Source organism: Alligator sinensis, unplaced genomic scaffold (assembly GCF_000455745.1).
Source record: "Alligator sinensis unplaced genomic scaffold, ASM45574v1 scaffold301_2, whole genome shotgun sequence".
NCBI lineage: Eukaryota > Metazoa > Chordata > Crocodylia > Alligatoridae > Alligator > Alligator sinensis.
The window spans coordinates 1,141,737-1,154,589 of NW_005841874.1; the positions used below are offsets into that span (position 1 = coordinate 1,141,737).

General features: G+C 58.0%; 2 protein-coding genes across 5 annotated transcripts in view; one reads left to right on the forward strand and one right to left on the reverse strand.

The window, feature by feature from the left end:
* The window catches only part of EPHB3 (EPH receptor B3), a 39,506-nt gene that overhangs the window by 17,480 nt on the left and 9,173 nt on the right, over positions 1-12,853 (reverse strand). For all 4 annotated transcript variants that reach the window (XM_025195963.1, XM_014527825.2, XM_014527826.2 and 1 more), the window contains exons 2-3: positions 4,995-5,059; positions 3,320-3,992 (exon numbers count right to left, since the gene is read on the reverse strand). In XM_025195963.1, the coding sequence (XP_025051748.1) occupies positions 3,320-3,992; positions 4,995-5,051 (730 nt within the window). In that variant the 5' untranslated portion in view covers positions 5,052-5,059. The remainder of the gene's footprint in view (positions 1-3,319; positions 3,993-4,994; positions 5,060-12,853) is intronic.
* The window catches only part of LOC112549137, a 2,307-nt gene continuing 1,276 nt past the window's right edge, over positions 11,823-12,853 (forward strand). The window contains exon 1 of the mRNA XM_025195965.1: positions 11,823-12,853. Within this exon, the coding sequence (XP_025051750.1) occupies positions 12,787-12,853 (67 nt within the window). The 5' untranslated portion in view covers positions 11,823-12,786.

Sequence of the window (12,853 nt, forward strand, 5' to 3'; positions counted from 1 at the left end):
GGTTAACAACTGCCTGCAAACACAGGGGACTGGACTCGATGGCCCAGGAGGGTGGTCCTTGCCAGCCCACCTTGCAATAGTTCCTCATCCCTCCTACCCCACAGCCTGCCTCATAGTCTGACCCACGCCCTGCGCCGTGCCAGGCTGCTCCAGCCCAGGACGTACCAGAGCCACTTGCGTGCAGGGCTGCGCCTGGGTTAAATCAGCTCTCTGTAGACTCATGCCAAGGTGACTCTGCTGCCTCGCTGGTGCGTGCAAAGCACTCTGGCACCAGGACCATTTTGGGGGTGGGGAGTCAGTTAATCTCCCGCCCCTGCAGAGCCAACCCATAGGGCCTCCGTGGCCCGCTGGCTGAGATCCACTGCTTTAGGATGCTCCTGACCTGCCCAGGAGCAGGATTTCTACTGGAATGCGGGGTGAGGTTGGGATGACCTCAGTGCAAAGGAAATCTCCTACTTGATAAACACCAGGCCCTGCCGGTCCCAAGGTGTCCGGCCAGGCTTGTACAACATGGACAAGGGGTAGTTCAGTTGGAGCTGGCGCCAGGGATCCGGCCGAGCCGGCCCTTTCCCACAGGGACAGTTCTTGCGTTCACAGGTGACTGTTGTTTTCCTCGAGGGTCCACAAGAGCGTCTGTCCGCTCCAGGCCTCTTGCCCAGCACAGCCACTGGCACCCTCTCGAACAGGGGCCTGTGTAAGGACTGGCCTGAACGTGGTGCCTTTGCCACTAATCCAGCCCCCAGGATTGCTGAGCCCCAAGGACCATCAATCGCGGATGGATGTAGCCATCTAGGAGGCACCTTAGAGACTAACTAAATCAGAGATGCATAAAGCTTTTGAGAGCCCAAACTCACTTCACCCAATGCCATCTGCTTGACTCCAGACTTTCTGTAGCCATCTAGTCACCAAACCCAACATATTCAAGACCCAATGCCTACCTGGCACCCCTCCAAGGCCCAACACCCACCCCCTGCCCCATCCTTGGATTTGGGGCCTCTCACCATCTGGTACAAAGCTCCACACAAAGGAAAAGCCAAATCCTGGGCAATTCAGGGCAGTCTGCAGACAGCAGTGCCTGAACTAGAGGCCCCAGGAGAGCATGCCTTCCTCCTGGCTGGCCTTTCTGGAGGTTATTCACATTGACAGGAGCGAGTCTGGGGGGAAATGAGCCACGACCGAGGGGGGCACTCTCTGGACACCTGGACCATTCTCTTCCCCTGGGAAGCAGCCAGCCCACAAAACGGAAAGGACGGCGAAGGTGGCTGTCTAGCTGGGAGCTACCAGGACCACAGTGACACGCAGCCTCGCACAGCTATATACATCCCCTGCTGTCCCCTTCATACACAGATGCTCCCCCAGAACCAACCCACCCTCCAAGACCCAACTCTCCCGCAAGGCTGATTAGCAACAGCTCCAGGAGCGGGTGGGATCAGCTGCCACCTCCTTAACGATGCAGTTCCATGTGCGTGTGCATCTGACCCCACGGCTCCCCTCCCCTCCCCTCTCCCGTCTTCCATTGTCTGCTCTATCGGGCAGGGCCCACGAGTCTTTGTACAGGTTCTTACAGCAGTCTGCACAGCGGGGCCCCAATCACGGCGGGGCCTCCTGAATGCCTCGGCAACCTCAACGTGAAATTGGATTTCTGAAGAAACAATTCATTCCAGTTGCAGGTGGCTTTATATAAAGGGTGAGGAAGAGGATGGGGAGAAGGGACAGGTGTGTGCGGGCTGTGGGGGGGGTGGGGAAGGCAGAGTTGCTGTTTTGAATGAGGTTCACAGACCCAAATCTGCAGCCAACACGTTTGCATCTCTGATGGACTCCAAGAACCGTGGTCCCAGAACAGGCCTTACATCTCTGACCCAACATGGCATTCACTCTGAGAGAAGAGCAAGCACCTGAGACAGGTGTGGGTCACAGACCCCCCCGGGCACTAGCAAAGAATCAGTGCACATTAACCAGCCATAAAGCTTTTGAGAGCCCAAACTCACTTCACCCAATGCCATCTGCTTGACTCCAGACTTTCTGTAGCCATCTAGTCACCAAACCCAACATATTCAAGACCCAATGCCTACCTGGCACCCCTCCAAGGCCCAACACCCACCCCCTGCCCCATCCTTGGATTTGGGGCCTCTCACCATCTGGTACAAAGCTCCACACAAAGGAAAAGCCAAATCCTGGGCAATTCAGGGCAGTCTGCAGACAGCAGTGCCTGAACTAGAGGCCCCAGGAGAGCATGCCTTCCTCCTGGCTGGCCTTTCTGGAGGTTATTCACATTGACAGGAGCGAGTCTGGGGGGAAATGAGCCACGACCGAGGGGGGCACTCTCTGGACACCTGGACCATTCTCTTCCCCTGGGAAGCAGCCAGCCCACAAAACGGAAAGGACGGCGAAGGTGGCTGTCTAGCTGGGAGCTACCAGGACCACAGTGACACGCAGCCTCGCACAGCTATATACATCCCCTGCTGTCCCCTTCATACACAGATGCTCCCCCAGAACCAACCCACCCTCCAAGACCCAACTCTCCCGCAAGGCTGATTAGCAACAGCTCCAGGAGCGGGTGGGATCAGCTGCCACCTCCTTAACGATGCAGTTCCATGTGCGTGTGCATCTGACCCCACGGCTCCCCTCCCCTCCCCTCTCCCGTCTTCCATTGTCTGCTCTATCGGGCAGGGCCCACGAGTCTTTGTACAGGTTCTTACAGCAGTCTGCACAGCGGGGCCCCAATCACGGCGGGGCCTCCTGAATGCCTCGGCAACCTCAACGTGAAATTGGATTTCTGAAGAAACAATTCATTCCAGTTGCAGGTGGCTTTATATAAAGGGTGAGGAAGAGGATGGGGAGAAGGGACAGGTGTGTGCGGGCTGTGGGGGGGGTGGGGAAGGCAGAGTTGCTGTTTTGAATGAGGTTCACAGACCCAAATCTGCAGCCAACACGTTTGCATCTCTGATGGACTCCAAGAACCGTGGTCCCAGAACAGGCCTTACATCTCTGACCCAACATGGCATTCACTCTGAGAGAAGAGCAAGCACCTGAGACAGGTGTGGGTCACAGACCCCCCCGGGCACTAGCAAAGAATCAGTGCACATTAACCAGCCAACGTGTGTGGGCTCGGAGGCTTGAGTCACTTCGGGCACTCAGATGCTGACCACTAAAACCCAGACTGTCATTCGGGTCGGAAGTTCAAATCTCCAGGACAGAGCATGCATCTCCAGAAGCCTCTATAAAACTAGCCCAGCGCAGACGTACCCAAATCCTCTGCATGGAGGCTCATACCCCAGTAGAGAAGAAACAGATAAAGCCACCTAAGGCAGGCGCTTACCTTGGCACTGGGTATCCTTATTGGCCGGCTCGTATCCAGCAGCGCACGTACAAGCCCCAACCGGTACCATCCACTCCCCGTCTCCGTTACAGTACAGCTTCAGAGGCACGGACACTTCCACCGCATTGGGGATGCACGTCCCTGGAGCAATGACCAGGGATGTGGGCTCTGCCCCGGTTAAGGTCTCTGGAAAAATGGCAAAGCCAGCAATAGTGTTGGAGCATTTCTTATAGAAAGCCCGGACAGAGATGAGGGACATGCAGGCGCCCAGATCCTGGAAGGCCAGGTAAAACCCGTTCTTGGAGAGAGGCCCAAAACTGCGGACCTTGGTGTTCATGCGGCCAGACTCCAGCTTAGAAAAGCTCTCATCGGGGGCAATTGTATCCACTTTGATGTAGGGGTTCTCCATCCAGAAGGGGCTGGTGGCCGAAGCAGAGTCTGTATCCGACTCGTAATAGAAGAGGTTGAAGGTCTCTTTGCAGGAGCCCGGGATGTTGGGGATGCTGTTGCAGTCCCGCACAGTGAATTTCAGCTCCACGTAAACGCGTTGCACGTCCTGGCGCTGAATGAACTGAGTCCGGAGCCAGTTGTTCTGGTTGGCTTCCCGCACATTGCACACCTGGTAGGTCCGGATGGGGTTCATGGCCTCATCGTAACCGCTGACTTCTTCCCACTGCCACGGAGAGAGACGAGTGGGTTAGTAGCTGGGACAGCCAGTCGACAGGCTCCAAATCGCAGCCTTTGCTAGACTCTGACCCAGACACCACTGGGAACATGTACTGCAAGGTACTCCAGAGGACCCGAGAGTAGCTGAGCACTTCTCCAGAGCATGCACTTGTCCAAAATGAATGCAAGCAGTGCTCGTTAAAAGACACAGCCCTGTCAGTGCTGCAATATTAGCAGCCCCTCAACAGCCTACCTCCCGCCATTTTGGAGACTTCTAATAGCCAGCTGCTGTCAGAAGCCCTGAACACGATAGGAGCTCCTCAGCTTCAGGAACGCTATTAGAAGCCTTGCAAAGGAGGAGAGACAGGCAGCATCAGGGCTGCAAGTTCCCAGTGACTGCATGGCTTCTGACGGCAGCTCTTTGACAGCCATTTTCATGGCACCATTTCTGTGCCGTTATTTGTAGGACAACAGCGTCGTAAAGCTAAGAGCGGGGCTGAAAAGTGCCATGCCTTTAGGTGGTTCACATGACCAATATGCAGGTACTGGATGTTTGTTAGGATGGAAGCAATAGGCAATGAACTGGGGCAGGAATGGTGTTACCTGGTTAAGTAAATTATGCACTTACCTGGTACATGTGTAGGTGGAGGACACTGCAATTAGCAACAAAGCTACAGCAGCACGTACCCACACTCCTGCCACCAGGAAGCCATGATAGCCTCTGCCTCCCCCTCCCTTGAATACATCCCTTTCCCCACCTTCCCTGAAAGCATGGCAGCTCTTCAGGCCTGGGCCTGAGTCTGCGTCTGCGTGGCATGAGAGCCAGACTCCAGTGGTCATGACCTAGGGGCAGGCTTGGAAAAGCCAGAGGCAATTCTGCAAGGCAGAGGACGTGCAGCAGGAGAGAGTCCAAAAGATGCAGCTATAAAGGCACGGTCCAAACCACAACGGACCAGAACTAGCTTCTGCCTTTGCCGTTCAGTGCCCGGAGCAAGGAAGCAAGGCTTACCCCCGTCTCCGGATGAGCCGTCCACGCCAACTCGGATGTCACCCACTTAGTGTCCATCAGGGTTTCTGCAGGGAGAACAAGCATTGGGAGAGGAGGTCAGGGTGTGGGGAGGAAAAAGCTAGGTGGAAAATCTTTAAGAAAACATTGCCAGAAAAGTACTAACTTGGGGGCAGAGCAAGACAGACTAGAGATGCCTCCTGTCTGCTGTCCAGTGGAAGGGGAAGAGACGTCCCTATGGGACTTGTTCTGGGAGGAAGCGATGGCCACATATCTGCCATCTTCCTCCAGCAACCTCCACCAGGAGCCCAACTCAACAGGCATCCACCACCCTCCCACACAACCCCTCTCCCATCAGGGCCAGCCAGAGAAGGGAAGAGTCCCCTTCCCCCACATGCACGCTCCTCCTTTCTTGGCACGGGCGCGTATTTACTGTGGCGCGGGTTGAAAGGGCCTGTTCCCATGATGGGGCGGTGCAGGCCGGGCAGGTTTATCCGGCAGGGGAGGGACGGCAAGCTGTTCTCCCCGAGCCGCCCCACATCACTCATTTTTACAAGAGGGGAGAAGAATTTGACCGTCTGGCCAACATTCCTGGAGCGGATTACAAGGCAAACCTCCCCGTCAGCATTCCCCGAAGAGCCCCAGCCCCAGCCTTGGGGGAGCGAGACGCCTGTCTGCGAGGCTGGAACGCCAGCCAGCTGGAGCTAATCGCAGGCAAGGCCAGGCCGCTCCTGCCCGGACCCGAGTGCGGCGCGGGGCCGAAGTCACGGCTAGCAGCAAATTGCCTCTCTCCTCCTCGTCACCCCAAGGCTGACCCCCAACGACGTTTCCGGAGAGGGGGAGGAGGTGAGGGGGAGGAAGAGGCCTAGGGGCACGCGGCCCCCACCTGAACCAAGCAACACTGCTCGGCTCCGACCACCTGCACTCGCCTTCCTGAAGTGTTACAAGATCCACAGGCAGCTCCCCCCCCGGGCCCCGGCTACTGCGGCCTCCCCCGGGAGCGAGGGGGGGGTTTGCTACAGGCCGCACAGCGGTCGCAGGAAAACCCCGCTGCATGGCCAGCACGCCGTCCCGAGCCGCGAAATGACCCCTGCCCCGCTAGGGAGATTGCAGCCCCCCAAACCCTCCTCCCGAATACAGCTGCCCTGCCTTGCCGACCGCCCTCGCAGGCATCGCAGCAGTCGTGAACTTTGGGAAGGCCCGAGCACGTGTCCTCGGAGCACAGGCGGACAACTCGCTTGTTCGCTAGGGAGAGGGTCGGGTGTCCCTGTGGCCCTCAAGCTCCCTTGGAGTCAGCCAGGCCTCTAACGTGCTTTCCAGGAGCCTCGGACACCCAGTCCCATGGAGCCACCATCTTAGCTTGCTGAGTAATAAAGAGATGCCAGTCCCCGAAAACGTGGCAGCACCATGGAGCAGAATCCCAGCCCTACTGCTCCCGTGGCACTTAGGGAGCCTTGGTGAACTGTTGTGGGCTGGGTCAGCACCCCCCACCGGCTTGCAACAGCTCCCCAAAACCCCCTAAGTGGTAGGCTACTAAATGGAGCAGGCAGGAGGGGCGTCTGTGGACACTGGCCCGGGACCCCCTGCGGGCAGGGCACACTCAGCTGGGTGGATGGGATGGGGCTGTAATCCCAGTCCCGGCCCCGGATGCTGCTCCCCGTCCATCCCACAGCTCCATCCCAACTGCGCAGGTGAGCATGCCCTGCCCGTGGAGGTCCTGGGCCAGTTTCAATGGAGACCCTGCCCACCCGCTGTATCTGGCACCCCTGGCGGTGGGTGCAGGGTTGACGGGCTGGGTCTGGTGCCGGTAATACTGGCAGCAGCAGCCAGAAGGAGCCACCACCCATAGGGCTGCTGGGAAGCAGAGTCTGGCCCCCACGCCACCCCAGCCCTGCTGTGTACCCAGGGCGATGTGGAGGCAAGGCCGGGCAGACGTGCCACAGCTCAGGCTGCCCCCCCAGCACCTGGGCCAGCCAAGGCCAAGGGACCCGCCGCAGCCCAGATAAAATCCCTTGGCATGCTGGAACTGGCCTGCAGGCCATATTTTGCTTGCTCCTGGTCTAAATAACGGGGTAGGAGCCAGCCCTGCGGGGCGCTCGGCACCAGCCATGCTGCGCTGTTACAGAGGAGCCGTCAGTCCAAAACCCACCCAACATCCTCCCTAGCAAGGTTATTTCCCAATCTCTGGCTGTGGGAGTTCTCCCGCACCACGGCCAGGACACCAGGCTCCTGCTTGCTCCCACGCAGTCTCCAGCCGTTCCATTTACTTCTTAGAGGAATGAAGCCAGCCACTCTCAACCCTGCGCTGTGGGGTGCACACCACGTCACCCCTGCTGGGTGTGCAAACACAGCTCGCAAGGTAAATCCAGTGCTTTTGAATAGGAATCCACCGCGTTAAAAATATCCCAACCTGGTGCGGTCCTTTTGAGTTTTTGCAACTAAAAAAGCTGCCTATTATTTTTCTGTAGTCAAAAAACAAGTGAGAATGAAGAGCTGACATTTTCCATGGGGTGCCTCTGATCTATCCAGGGATGCCTTGAGTCTAAAAAGGCTGTAACCACTGCTGCACCCAGATACGCAGGACCCTGGGTTGCAATTAGGGTGAGGGCAAGCAGCACCCTCCCTGGAGTATCTTCCATGGCCTCTTCAAGGCTCCCCTCAACTCAGCCTCTCCTGGCTGGGAGAGTCTTGGGTTGACGATGAGCAAAGGAAGGAAGGAAAAAGGGTGAATGGGGATTTGCTGACGGGCAACTCCATTTACCAGCCACCTTCACAAATTGCCTCAACTGATTCCCTTACTTGGAGACCAGCGGGCAGAACCGCAGCAGGGTGCCCCTGGAAAGAGGGGGCCCATCTGGCCTGCATACCAAGGGAGAACTCGACTCAAGCTCCAAGCAGCCTCCCTGCAGAGCCCTTGTAGGATGGTGGGGCCACTCTCCCCATGCTGCGGTAGCCCCAGCCGAGGAGCTCTAGGATGATCTGGTGCCACGATGCCAGGCGCGGCCCAGAGCCCTCCTTGCTCAAGTCATCCAGGCTGAAATGGTCTTCTTCCAAGGGATTCTGCCATAGACAGGCAGAGGAGTTAGTGCAATCAGGAATCACTGTCAGGACAGCAGTGGGTTGCTCCTGGGCCACGCACCAGGCTTGTGGTCTTCTCTGGAGATGTCACTGCACAGACAGATTACACGACGGGTGCTTCTACAGTCTTTGCACGCAGCTTGGCTTTGCAACGCGGCTTGTTCACTGGGGAGATGTTTTCCCCACTCTTCTCAGCCAAGCGAATGGCTGGAGGAACGGGCCGGGGGCTTCTTCTGCAGCAGGGTAAGACACTTGGTGGGACAGATGGATCCAGGCAAGTCATGGCCCCTGCCTTGGACGGCATGGAAGAAAGCGACTTTGCCCCATACCGGGGAGGAAAGGCAAATCTCTGTGTTTGGAGCTCAGGGCTATTTACAAAGCCTCTGAGCAAAGAGGCCCCATGTCAGCCTGGGCCAAGAGGAGGGAGTGTTATATATCAGCTGGAGAGGTCCAGATACTAAATAAGGCTTTTCAAGCAAATGACCACCTGCTCTTATATAGCCCTTTTCAACAGAGTGCCTCAGGGAACAGGCAGCCGATCTAGCCTACACGCCCGGTCCTTCCCAAAGGAGGTCACCATCACCATGAGACAGATGGGGAAATGGAGCACGGCAAGGAGACACGATTCTCTCCAGGTCACCCAGCAGGCCAGTGATCGGACCCACGTCATGGAGCATCAGTTAGTGCTCTAGCCACTACTCCACTCTACCCTTCAGCCAAGACCGGACCAACAGGGCGGGCAGCCGGACGGAGGGAGCAGGGATGCAGAGGTCTCAGAAACGGTGGGTTCTGCATTAGGTGGTAGGACGGAGGCCTCAATGCTAGGCCACAGGTATCCGAGTCCCTGGATCATGGCTCAGCCTGGCTCACTCTCCCAAGGGAGAAGGCACTGGAGGAGGCATGAGAGAGATTCAGGGACCAGAGGCCTCCAGTGGCACTTGAACCCAAGAGGACTATTGGCGCCGTCTCTAAAAGCCTGCCGAGTCCTGCTGGGCAGGCTGAGGATGAGGCTTAGCACCCATGACTTGGAGAGGAAGTAAAAGTGCTGTTCTTAGCTCAGAGCAGGGAAGAGGGGCAAGACATGGTTTAGCATCCCAAGAGAGACACTGCTGCACTGTCCCCACTTCGCCCCAGGGAGAAGGGGAGCCTGCAGAGTCACGCAAACCTCTTTGCCTGCTAACATGATTTTAGCATGTCTGGATTCACCCATTTCCCTGCAGAACTCTGGACCGGCTTCCTAACCCGAATCTGAGCCGTCCACACCAGAGACAGCTCAGAGGGACAGAGTGCGGTCAGAGGGCACTGCCCACAGCACCCCAGATGACGCGGGGTGTCGTTAGCCACTTCTGCAAGCTCTGTTCCCAAAGGGAAGCCCTGAGTCAGGTCAGCGAGGAGCAGAGCTGCAGGCCGGGAAAGGATATTGCCTCTGCCTGAGGCTGTGAGACAAGACAGCTTCCAGGAGACCCAGCAGGGATTCAGGACTGCAACAGCCATTTGCATTTTGTCTTTCTAGGAGCTCTTCCTTCAGCAAGGAGGCTCAGGGGGGCTCCTAGGAAGAAGAAACCGAGTTTCACTGGAAGCATGGATGTCTCTGGAGGAATGTATTTCATGATGGGATGCACACACATCCACCCCCTCTTGAGAGGACCGGGCCCTGACAAGCCAGCTGCCCAAACATGGGCATGCTTGTGTTCCTTGGTGCCCAAAATATGCAGCCACTCTTGCTCAGCGTCTCAGATTGACCCAAGTGGCTGCAGAAAAGCCACTTGCTCTGCACTGACAGCCACTGACATCTGCAACATCCACGTGCAAGGGGATCCCTGGGCACGGGCCAAACGGCGAGGTGGGAGCCTGGCACAGAGCACCGAGGCCGAGAGGGTGCCAAGCCCTCCCGGAGGGCTCACAGGGAGGGAATAAGAGCTCCAGCCATGACCATACAAAGCTTGAGTTTCAAAAGAAGCTCAGTTCTCTTGTGCCAGGAGGCTCATGACCTCTTTTGGCATGTAGGTATAATGGAGTGAAATCCAGGCCCTGCAAGGTGGGCTGGGCTTTCTGCAGTGGAGTTAGCTGAACTCATGCCCTTCCAGGGGCCTGGCTGGCAGTGAGAATGCATCTCCCAAGTCCGCTCGTCCATCCAGTCTTTCCTGCCCAGAGCAGGGGGCTGGACCCGACGATCTCACGAGGTCCCTTCCAGCCCTAAACTTCTATGAATTTGTGAATCTCCTGGGCCTAGAGGTCCTGAAAGCAGCTCTAGCCATGTGCTATAGCAATGACTCTCAAGCAGGGGGCCCAGGTGCCTTGCGGTCCTTCCAAGGGTCTCACACCGTGTGAGCACCCTTCGGCGTGCAAACAGGATTCACAAGATAAAGCCAGAGATTTCAAATGGAGGCTTACAGCGGCCTTTCCAAGTTCTTTGCAACTGCTCTATTATTTTTCTGCAGCCAAAAAAAAGGAGAATGAAAAGGGGCCGCCTTGTCTGAGGGGTGCCGCGAGTCTAACCACGGGCGCTTCAAGTTGAAAAAGGGCGAGTGCCGCCCCGTGTGCTCCTGCTCAGTACAACCCCAAGGGCGAAGCCGGTGCCCGCTCATCAGCCCTTCAGGAAACGCCGTCCTTCTCGGAGGCATTGCAGCCCCAGCATGTGCCGATCCGTGACAGACACCTCGCTCTGACAGCACGCTCGCCGCCTGCATCCTGATTTACCAGGATCCTGCCCGAGACGCAGGCAGGCCACAGCACCAGCCCACCGAAAGAATGAGAATGAGGGGAAATAACTCCGAGCCACGAGACAGAAGAAACAAAGAGAGGAGGAAGGGCAAAAGCGGAAGGAGCGGGACCTGGTTCCCAGGCTCGCAGCCTGCCCGGGAAGGGGAGAGAGGAGCCAGGTGGGGTCACGAGCCTTTTGCAACCTCCTCTCCAACTCGGCTGTGCGTGAAGGTCGGGCACGCTGGCCTCCAGGGTGGTGGGTTTCAGAGGCCCAGGAGTTGCGGCGCAGGGGAGCGTGTGGCCTGCCCAGATCTGCAGACAGCTCCCAGGAGGGGAGGACCTGGCCTGCCAAGCCGCAAGATTAGATGCCTTGAGCCTAAGGATCCAGAACTGAACACAGCTCCCCCCACGCCCGCACGCTTTTAGGAGGGAGCGATCTGCTTTCTGGGAGCTGGCACCACGGGCCAAGTCCTGGCCCAATGTAATGGACACTCCCCCGGCGGCCAACCTGCAGCCTAAAGACGAGCCGGCTGCAGACACGGAGGGTTGTGGGAGCAGCCCAGTTCCACTGGCGCCGGTTACTGGGAAACTTTTTGTGGGCACGCGAGTATATGGCGGCAGCTTTGAAAGTCCTACACCTTCTTCTTGGCTTTGAACCTGGGAGCGCCCAGCTTCCCGAACGTCCTGCCCAGGTTGAAATTCAGGTGCGAGCTGTGCCCTTCTCCGCGCAGGGAAAGCAGGGCTCAGTCTCCAGCGGCGAGCCCTGTAGGAGCATCTGTGGAAGGACGTCGTGGGGGCTATATGGAGCGAGCCCTTCCCCGAGCTGAGCTCCCCATGCAAGAACGGGCCTGCAGCCCATGCCACAGGACAGGCACCACGGCAGGAGCAAGCGGGTCTCTTTAAGGAGGTGGCATCTGACCCACAGTGCCTTCTGGAAAGGAAGCTGTCCTCACTGCGGCGTTTGCTGGCAGGCAGCACCTCGCTCCGTGGTCCGCTCGCCCTCCCCAGAGAAAGAGGGAGGTCCCTGGAAGGGAACGGGAGATTCTCTAGGCCGACGACCGCTGCAGCTGGCTAACATCTGGCCGTGGCCTGGGTGGAGGTGCAGAGAAGCAGATGAGGCCACTCTCTGCGAGGGGCACTGCCACCAGATGGGGCGTCTCCTCCATGTTTTAATTCCCTCCTCAGCTTCCAGATAATTATAGCAGGAACGAGCGGCCTTGTGCACTCCCCATTCAGGCACCTATTGGTACAATTAATCCCAGCACTGCTCTAAACGGCGACACAAAAGGCCTTTGGAGTGAGGCCCTTTATCAGCGAACAAAGAGCGGCCTGTGGGAGAGAACCTGAGATTGCACTTTTCCCGCTGACACGCATTTTGCGCACACAAAAGCAAAGCCACACAAAGTGCTGTGCGCCGGGTCAGACGCTGCAGGGAGACCCCGCCACGCACTTCCCAGACCGCGGGGCCCACCCACTCCCAGATTCCCACCGCCGCCTGCCAGGGGAATCCTCCCACCTCCGACCCCGGCTGACATGGGAGCCGTCGCGCTACCCCACGCCAGCGCCCTTCTCACCGAGGGGGCAGGCCAAGGAGGTGCCCGCTCCCCAGCTGCCCTCGCCTCCCACGTCGGCCGAGATACCATCGCGCAGGGAAACATCCGCGTCCCCCAGAGACTCGGTGCCTGGCATTGCCCACCAACACCCTCTTACGAAGCACATGCCGCCCACTACCCTTCCTCGCTCCAGCACCCTTCCCCATGATGACCCCTCCACTCACCCACCTGCCTATGTCATCCCCAGGCTTCGAGATGCTCTCCTGGCCTCACTCCCCAGTGCTGTGAATTTCCCCCAAAACCTTCCCCGTGGCAAGCACCGGGCTTTTAGGAACAGGGACTGCAGTCCGATCCTTAGCAGTCGCAGCCGCTTCCCACCCCGGGGTGCAACGACAAGGAGCGGTACCCGAAACACCAAGAACGCCCGATGACGTGCCACAGGGGAAGATTTTGCACGGGAGATGCAGATGGAGCGGGCTGAGGGGGACACGGAGATGCGGCGGGAGCAGCTTGGCGTGGGTCCCCCGC